Source organism: Olea europaea, chromosome 10 (genome assembly GCF_002742605.1).
Source record: "Olea europaea var. sylvestris chromosome 10, O_europaea_v1, whole genome shotgun sequence".
NCBI classification, from domain to species: domain Eukaryota; kingdom Viridiplantae; phylum Streptophyta; class Magnoliopsida; order Lamiales; family Oleaceae; genus Olea; species Olea europaea.
Window position 1 is genome coordinate 14,440,940 of NC_036246.1, and position 10,147 is coordinate 14,451,086.

At 34.0% G+C, this 10,147-nt stretch overlaps 1 protein-coding gene across 3 annotated transcripts in view; it reads left to right on the forward strand.

Moving 5' to 3' along the window:
* Nucleotides 1-9,549, forward strand: part of LOC111401331 (protein DA1-related 1-like) — an 11,252-nt gene extending 1,703 nt beyond the window's left edge. For 2 of the 3 annotated variants that reach the window (XM_023029024.1, XM_023029026.1), the window contains 7 exons: nt 651-734; nt 1,192-1,299; nt 1,430-1,642; nt 2,003-2,068; nt 2,227-2,345; nt 2,546-2,604; nt 9,230-9,549. In XM_023029024.1, coding sequence (XP_022884792.1) covers nt 651-734; nt 1,192-1,299; nt 1,430-1,642; nt 2,003-2,068; nt 2,227-2,345; nt 2,546-2,604; nt 9,230-9,498 — 918 coding nt within the window. In that variant the 3' untranslated portion in view covers nt 9,499-9,549. The remainder of the gene's footprint in view (nt 1-650; nt 735-1,191; nt 1,300-1,429; nt 1,643-2,002; nt 2,069-2,226; nt 2,346-2,545; nt 2,605-9,229) is intronic. The other variant, XM_023029025.1, reaches the window with a different exon arrangement.
* The last annotated feature ends 598 nt before the right edge of the window (nt 9,550-10,147 follow it).

A 10,147-nucleotide genomic window follows, 5' to 3' on the forward strand; every position in this document is an offset into this window, starting at 1 on the left:
ATATATATATATATATTCTAGATGTACAAGTTTACAATAATATAGATTTTTAAAATATAATTTAGTATTAGAGCTTAGGAGTAAATTAATTATAATTACGTTAATTCACATAAAATATTTTGACACACACGCAAGGTTTATAGTAACACCCATTCTCACTTGCACGTCGAACTCATGAAATACTTATTAAATAGATTTTTCCACCTCATGGTATTGCTATATCACCAAGTCATTGTTTGAGCCTTGCTTTTTTATAATAAAATTTGTAAAAAGTGATTTTTTAGAAAAAATATGAAAAATTTTGAACTTACATATAAGTTATTTTATTAAAAGAATATGTAATTGAAAATGAGCTTAAAAAACATGATATATATATATATATATAGGTGGGCTAAATTTGATTTACGCTGACATTATCACATATTGAGATCCTATAATAATAACTTAAGCATTCATATTGTTGTTTATTAATTTCATACTTCAATATGAGATTTTACTTTTAACATGCCTCTCAAGATGATAACTCATTTAAGAATAATTAGAAATATAAAATCTGGCCGCTCATTTAAGCTTGAGTCTTGTGAATCCACGTTAAAAGGTCAATTTTAAGGCTAGTTTTGTTCAACAATTTGACGTCAACCCGTCTGCAGTTTTCCATGTCAGGGAGCTTTCCATATCATAAAGCCTGCTATCAAGAGCATTTTTACCCCAAATGTGAAGTTTGCAAGAAATTTGTAAGTGTCTCAAAACCATGGAAAATTATTCAGTCTGTTCTTTTTCTAATTTCTCTTTTACGAACGACATTCAGACAGATTTATTATGACTAAATTAAATTATAGGAGAAAGAGTTGTAATGTATTATGTTATTTGGTTGCTTCAACTCATTCGATCATTTTTTGTTACCATTTATAGAAAAAAATTGCAATTTTTAAATAGATATGTTATATAAATTGTAATGTATTATGTTATTTGGTTGCTTCAACTCATTCGATCATTTTTTGTTACCATTTATAGAAAAAAATTGCAATTTTTTAATAGATATGTTATATAAATTGTAAATACTTTTAATTTCCACCCATTATGCTATTGTAGTTTTGATAAAATGATTATAGTTTATTATTTCTTGCATTAATTCGAATATAGCATACCAAACATTCTCTATATCTTCATTTATTTGAGATGCTTCTTCAGCTTCCAGGATCTTTTTATTGGTTACATCCTTATTGGAAGCAAAAATCCTGTCGTAGCCATTGGAGTGATGGAACACCCCGTTGCTCTAGCTGTAATAGATTAACTGAGGTAAGTCTTAAACCCTAAATAATATGAAATCATAAAATCAAAAAGAAAAAAAAAATCTCAATGTTCTAGGAAATTCAGAATTGTGAAATTCGCTTATATGTTGATATTTGTGCTTGTTAAATATATTCAGTCAGCGGAGGCAAAATACGTTGCCTTTGATGATGGTAGGAAGCTTTGCTTGAAATGCATGGAATCTGTAATAATGGATAAAAATGAGTTCCAACCTGTTTATCTTGAGGTACAAGAATTCTATGAAGGGTTAGACATGAAGATAGAACAGGAGTTTCCGATGATCTTGGTCGACCTCAAAGCAATGAATGAAGCCATGTACGGAGAGAAACTTGTAAGACAATACGTTAAATTATTAAATAAAGAAAATGTAGCTATATATTACTTCGTGTATTATCATCATCATCGTCTTCATTATTTTATTTTTGGGTGTGTTGGTCATTTTTTCCTTCCTCTCACTTGAAGTGACTTGATAAATGCGGAGTCGGGGACTCGGGGGGACCGGAAAAAAAGAAAAAAGAAAAATCCAGTTTCTACTCGGCTGATGCATTTGCCTTCAAATTTAATGGGCATGGAGGGCTGGCCTGAACGCCCCTGATATAATTAGCAGAGGGAAAAATAAAAATCTTAAATTCAAGCCAGCCTGATCATTCATTTTATACGCGTACTATTTTTGGCCGTTTTTATTTGTTAGGACCATGGCAAGGAGTACGAAATTATTCGAGGACTTTGTCTTTCTGAAGAAAAAAGGGTAAACCAGGTTAGGACTTCCATTTTTCTTCTCTTTTGAATACTTCGATCTTATTTTTTGAACACATAATTCTTTTTTTTTTTGGGTGGGTTTTAAAGACATTCTTGATATTTCACTTACCTTCTGAGTTACATTCTTCGGGTCTCAATTACCATTGAGGTCCACAGATACAGAGACGACCAAAAATAGGAGCTGGAAATCAAGTCACAGATGTCACAACAGAGCCTTATAAATTAACTAGCAAATTTGATGTGACTGCAATTCTCATCTTATATGGTCTTCCTAGGTAATTTATACTTCTTTTTCTTCCGCCATTCGTCTAACTTCAATCGTGCGTAATGCGCATCGAATTTCTTTGGTGTATATATCGAGTAATTGCTCAATTCTAATAAAGAGTTGCCAGTTTATTACATGAATGCTTTCTTGGATTTGTTAGTTTTTGATCTCATAATAAGTACCATTTTTTTATGAATTGTGCATGTATAGGTTGCTGACGGGATCTATTGTAGCTCACGAGATGATGCATGCATGGCTGCGACTTAACGGTACTTTATTTTTTACTTTCAAAAACCTAGAGCATGTTAGTCGTATATTTTCATACACGACTTTAAAGTACTATAGTTAATATTTGACTCTGTTTTATTTGTTAATAATGTACATTATTGATATCGTTTTCTAACCAATCCTATCCCACTAAACATATCATTTTGTAGAAGATGTATTGAATACCAAAAGTAACCCAGGTTCAGGTTGGTTTTTTTTTTTTTTTTTTTTTTACACCCACTTCTAACAACCACAAGTTGACAACAACGACCTAAGACAATGCCAAACTTCCACTTTCGGTTGCCAATGAGATATTTCACTTAAGAGACCACAAAGGTGTAATAAATCTCATACAATATCACCACTAGATAGTAGTCGCAAAGAGGCAGGAGGAGTAGAAGAACTTGTGAAATCGGCCGAGAGAGAGAGGCAGTGAGGCGTCTCTCACTTAGAGAAAAAGAGACCAATTTATCTTGTAACCAAATGGCCCAAATAAAGTAAGTATAGGTAGGTTAACCAATGGGTCAAGTTAGAGGCCCAAGAGATAGTTAAACGGGCTCACTAGTTGTTCTCTCAGTTAATGGCCATCCAAGGAAGTGGATTGGGCCACGAGCAACACTAAATTATTTAGGTTGCTTCGAGTAGCCCAATTAATCTTTGGGTCGTATCGTCTTGAATGTGGTGTTGGATTCCCGTTCAATCATCTGACTAAGCCGACTGAAAAATTAAGTTGAGTAACATCATAGCCCGGGGGTGGTCGTTTGATAACAAATTGCCTAACAATCTCTACCTTGATATCAAAGGACCTGCAAATCTTCTATTGGCGACACCTCTAATAGTAAACCGAAAAAATTGGAAATCATTACCTGTGTCAATGTTTAGAAGATCCTTGTAACTTCTAAACTTTATCAATGGCAGCATTTTTATGCCCATATCTGAAGGATTGTTTTGTGTATGAACTTTTTCAAGTCTTATCACCTCTTGAGATACTATATCTTTAATAAAGTGTAGTCTAACGTCAATATGTTTAGTTTGTTCGTGAAAAATAGGATTCTTGCATAAATGTATAGACGTCTGACTATCAGAGTACACTACAACATAATCATTCAAGACACATAGTTCATGAAGCAGACCTCTAAGTCGTAGAGCCTCTTTAATTGTTTCAGTTGTAGTAATATATTCAGACTCGGTAGTGGATAGTGCAACAATGTGTTGTAATTATGATTTCCAACTAACACATGAATTAGATAAGGTAAACACGTAAGAGAAAGTCGGTTTCCTACCATCCTTATCTCCTTCATAATCAGTATCAACAAAACCTTTTAATTTCACACCTTCCTTATTAGCATTAAATTTTAGACCCACGTCACCCGTACCCTTCAAATATCTTAATAGCTACTTTAATGCTTCCCAATGTTCAGGACTCGGATTAGCCATGTATTTACTAAGGGTACTAATAGCCAAACCTAAATCCGATTTAGGCAAACCATCAAGTACATTATGGAACCAATCACATTAGAATATGAAACTCTACTTATGTATTCTACTTTACTTCCATTATAAGGAGATTGTTCTTTAGATAAAAAAAAATGATTGGCAAGAGGCAACGTGACAGGTTTGTAATCACTCATATTAAATTTTTCAACACCTTAGATTTGTATGGAGACTGATGTAAAAACAAAACAGAATTTGACCTATCTCTTTCTATTTTCGTGCCTAGAATTCTCTTAGCCTTACTTAGGTCTTTCATGTCAAATTTACCACTTAGTTTTGTTTTTATATTACTTATCCAGTTAAAAGAAAAACCAATCAAAAGCATATCGTCCACATAGAGTAACAAAAACAAATAGTTATTATAAGTCTTGTTGTGTTGAAAATACAAACAACAATCAAATTTGCTTTTTTGGAACCCTATAGTAAGTACAAAGGAATCAAACCTCTTGTACCACTATCTAGGTGATTGTTTTAAGCCATACAGTGACATTTTCAGAAAACACACATAATCATATTTTGACTTGTCCTTAAAACCTTTTGATTGATTTATAAAGATTTGTTGGTCAAACTCACCGTGTAAAAAGCAGTTTTTATATCAAGTTGTTCAAGTTCTCAGTCAAAATGCTCAACTAATGCAAGCATGACCCTAATAGTAGTGTATTTAACAACTAATGAGAAAATTTCATTATAATCAACTCCCTCCTTCTGTGTGTAACTCTTAGCTACTAACCTGGCCTTAAACCTTAAGGGTTCCGAGCTGCTAGTACCTTCCTTAACCCTAAAAATCCATTTGCAATCGACGATCGATTTATTCTTAAGCCTAGGTACTGGCTCCCAAGTTTGATTCTTTTCTAGAGAACTCATCTCTTTCTTCATCGCCTTAAGCCACTCCTTAGACTGATCACGATCCATAGCCTCTTCAAAGGTTTTTGGCTCGCTATCGACTAGTTCTTCGTAACTAGCATGGACGAAAGCTAACTCAAACTCAAAATCGAACCTTCTAGGTTTTCTCGTTTGTCTCTTCTCTCTATTTCTAACTAGGTTGTAATTAGCTAAGGGATATTCTTCCTCAGGGTGCTATTCGATCACTACTTCGTGACCGTTTTCCACCTCAGGGTTCCTGAACATGAATCTCCACCTCATTAGAAGTATTAGGGACAGGTGTACTAAGTTTTCCTAACTCCACCTTAAATTGATCTCTCTCTTCATCTGGTTCAGTTTCACGGGTTTAGTTTTCCTTTTAATATACGGCATTTCATTCTCGTTAAATGTGACATCTCTACTCACGATGATCTTAACCCCCTTTTGACTTCTATCCCTTAACATATAACCTTTAACACCCTCGGGATATCCTAGAAAGACACCATTTCTAGCTCTAGGTTCCAGCTTTCCCTCACTCTGATGAGAAAAAGTAGCACGGCTAAAAGTTCTAAGCATGGAGTAATCACTGAGCTTACCCGACCATCTCTCATGTGAAGTGTCACCATTTAATGCAGTAGATGGTGTCAAATTAATCAAATAACAAGCAGTCATAATAGCCTCACTCCAAAACGACTTAGGGATACCAGAATTTAACATCATGCAACGTACTTTATTACTTTATCAAGTATGGTCATATTCATCCTTTCCACTACCTCGTTTTGCTAGGGAGTATAAGGAACTGTCTTATATCTAGTTATGTCATTTTCTTTACACATACTATAAAATTCCGTGTTGCAAAATTCTAGACCATTATCTGTCCTCAAAAATTTGATCTTCTTGTCAATTTGGTTTTCCACTTATCTCTTCCAGTTATTAAAATTATGAAAAGTCTTAGATTTATCTTTCAATAAATAGGTCCACACTTTTCTAGTATAGTCATCGATAATAGATAGGAAATACCTATTCCCACTCGATGTGGGATTACTAGCAGGATCCCACAGATCAGAATGCACATATTCAAGCATGCCTTTAGCTTTATGAATACTCATGGAGAATGAAGTTTTATGATACTTACCAAGCACATAGTGATCACAAAATGACAAATCTGACACACAGTCATTACTAAATGCACCTTTTTCATTAAGTAACTTTAATCCTTTAATGCCTACGTGTGCAAGTCTATTATGCCATATGTGTGTGATCAATTTTGGCAGAAGAGATGGAGGGATTCAAACCTCTAATTACTTCCCCCAGTAGTGATATAAATGTCATTTTTCTTAGTTCCCTTAATGGAAACTAATGCAACCTTAGTCATCTTTAGCATACCATTTCCAACTTTGCCAGTAAAGTCATCCTTTTCAAGTCTCCCTACTGAAATCAAATTCCTAGATAATTCAGGAATATATCTAACATCCTTCAATGTATATGCAAAACCCATGTAAACTTTTATATTTATGTTATCAATTCCAGCAATAGTATAATCAAAGTTATCACATAGCATAACATTCCCAGTATAAGATTAATGTAAGTTATCAAACCAATTCTTTTCAGATATCACATGAAAAGATGCACCAGAATAAAGTATCCACTCATGCATGTAGGAATTAACTGTTATATTCAATTTAGCAGTGTATGCAACGGGACTTGTAATTATATAGATATCACCGTTATCTATCTAGACATAGAGGATAACACATTTACCTCATCTCTCTCCTTAGTCTTTAACTTACCCTTCTCCTTATGGCAATCTTTTATAAAATGTCATGTGTTCCCATGGCTATAGCATTTTCTAGCCTTATTCCTAGATTTTGGTCTAGATTTATCCTTGCCCTTCTTTTTTCATCAATTACCACTCGACTCGCCACCACATTGGTATCCATCATGACTATTTTGCCTAAATTGAGTTCTACCCCGCATCATATGTAACTGAACGCTCCTCTTACCGTGTTTTTCAGCCCTAATTTCTATCTCTTTACTCCTAAGTGAATCTATGACAATTTCAGGTATCAAAGTATCTCTACCATACTTAATAATATTTTTAATTTTCTTATAAGAATCAGGTATCGCATTGAGTAAAATTATAGCCTTATAAGTTTCGGACACAACCTCATCACAATTAACTATATCTTACATCAATTTGTTAAACACGTATAAATTGTCATCAAGATCCTTTGAATGATCTATTTTAAAATTGAAAAAGCATTGAAGCAGGTAAAGTTTATTTGGTATAGGTTTAACCAAATACAAGTCTTCCAACTTTTTTCAAAGTTCTTTGTTGGTTTTCAGTTTACCCACATTTCTTAAAACGGTGTTAAACAAGTATAAAATGATTGAGGTATAAGCAAGCTCATTGGCTTCTTCTCTTTGTTCTTTTGAAAAATCAATTGAAAAATTGCCTTCGATGGCTTTTGAGACCTTTTGTTAGATTAAAATACGTTTCATTTTTTTTTGCCAGATAGAAAAATCACATTTTTCGTTTAAAATCTCCAAATCAAAGTTGTGAGTTGTCATCTTCAAACAACAGTCAAAGAATGCACTAAACACAATCAAACCACACAAAGTGGTCCTAGGTCACAGACAGTATACGTCGTTCTAGATTTTCAGGGTGTAGTAAGACTCGCGGTCTTAGATCAAAGAAATCTTCGAACGGGTAAGGTCACGGTAATTCTAACGAAATTAATAAGTAGCGAAAATAACAATGCAACAAAAGTTACGTCTAACAAATAACCAGTTTCACAGCAAGTATATCACTAAGAACTAAATACTGATTCAATCAAAAGATAGATACTCAATCAAACAATTAAGAGCAAGTAATCCTAATTTTCTAGCACAAGCAATGGTTGTCAAGCAATGACAAACCCCAATTCTAATGATCACCTCACACGATAATTTGCTAGTCTGAAAATTTAAAAGGTTTCAGCCAATTTACCAGAGCGGATCAATCTGAGTCCGTAATGTGGAGAAATATGAATTTACTGCTTTAGAGCCACCACTATTTACTCTAAAGATTTAGTAAATATAACAGTTCCGATCAGCAACAAATGCAAATTGAGGTCGGGGCAAAATCATTCAACTTTCCTTGTGCAACCTGAAACATTATACCAAACACATCAAAACGTTCAGAAAAATTAAATAAATGAAATGGCAGAAAAATCACGCTGTAGGACAGCCCACGCACTGTAGCCTCTGCCACGCACCACGACCACCGGGGTTTGGCCTCCGTTTGTCCAACGGAGGTCCGGTTTGGAAGTAATTGAAGCTTTCAGATCTGGTCTGATTGAAGGAGATGTTGATTTCTTCCAATTTGGAATTCATTTTCGCAAGGTAATGGTAACCCACGCTCTAATACTAGATGTAGAAGATGTATTGAGCACCAAAGATAGCCCAGGCTTAGTTTATTTATTTAACCCACTTCTAACAACCACAAGCTTACAACAATGACCCAAGACAATGCCAAACTTCCACTTCCTGTTGCCAATGAGTTATTTCACTTAGGAGACCACAAATATGCAATAAACCTCATACAATATCACCACTAGATAGTAGTCACAAAGAGGCAGAAAGAGTAAAAGAAGAACACGTGAAATCGGCCGAGAGAGAGAGAGAGGCAGTGAGGCGTCTCTCACTTTGAGAGAAAGAGACCAATTTATCTTATAACCAAATGGCCCAAATAAGGTAAGTATATGTAGGTTAACCAATGGGTCAAGTTTGAGGCCCAAGAGATAGTTAAGCGGGCTCACTAGTTGTTCTCTCAATTAATGGCCATCCAAGGAAGTGGATTGAGCCATGAGCAACACTAAATTATTTAGGTTGCTTCGAGTGGCCCAATTAACCTTTGAGTCGTACCGTCTTGAATGTGATGTTGGATTCCCGTTCAATCATTTGGCTAAGCTGAATGAAAAATTAAACCGAGTAATATCATAGCTTGGGGAGGTCGTTTGACAACAAATTACCTAACACATTTGAGTTCACTTATTAATAGATTAAAATCATATATATAATGAGTCAAAAACTTGAATAAATAAATTTATATATACCCACTTTAAGAGTTTAAATTTTAAACAAGGTGGTTCGATATAGTATATCACATTAGACGAAAGTCTTGAATTCAAGATTCGCTGCTGCTAATTTATGAAAATTGTGCATGTCAAGTATCATGGACATTTGATAAATGAATTAATCTAACTTCATTATATGCTTGTTTTTTCACAGGTTATGGGACTCTCGCTGAAGATGTAGCTGAAGGTATCTGTCAGGTGCTTGCACATATGTGGCTGGAATACCAAATTATTTTCATGTCTGATTCATCAGAAAACCCTGCTTATGAGAAGAAACTTGGGGAATTTTATAAATACCAGATTGAAACACATTCATCGCCATCTTACGGAGATGGGTTTAGAGCAGGAAAAAAGGCAGTCGTCAAGCATGGCCTACAAAAAACCCTAGAACACATTTGGAAGACTGGAAATTTTCCTAGTTGAAAACTTGAAATTGGACAGTGGGTTTAATTTTACTTTCTAGAAGTATATGAATTTATCTAGTTGAGGCATTCTCAATTAAATGAAGTCATTCCCTCCTCCTGGCCAGTAATCATTAATAATTTGATAGGAAATTCTCTTAGCCCCTCTTTTAGTTTGCTAAAAATTAAATTTTTAATAGATTTTGAAAAACTTTATTTAAATGTGTGATTAAAAAGTTGATTAAGTTATGCGCCTTATAAAATGTATTTAAAATTTTAATTAATGACTTTGACTTAAACTAAATCAAACAGGGCATATCATGTTATATTGGACACTATCAAGAAAGATTTATCAAGTGATTTCGATTTTTTTTTTCATGTCCTTGTGTGTACTTCTACGAAATTAATAAAATTGATATTATTCTTTTTGTTGCACTTGAAAATGATGTTGCAAGTGGACAACATATAAAGTGAATCTACAAATCCTGACCATCGTTTACATGACGACATGTATTTACTCTAGTTCAAACTCACACTAACTTTAATTGAACAGAAAACTTGATCAGGTACTTTATATTAACAAATTAAAAATATAATTAATCTAACTAATTGGTTGGGAAGCTTTTGTGAAACTCAATCAATGGTCAACACTAAGATCTTGAATCTCCGTA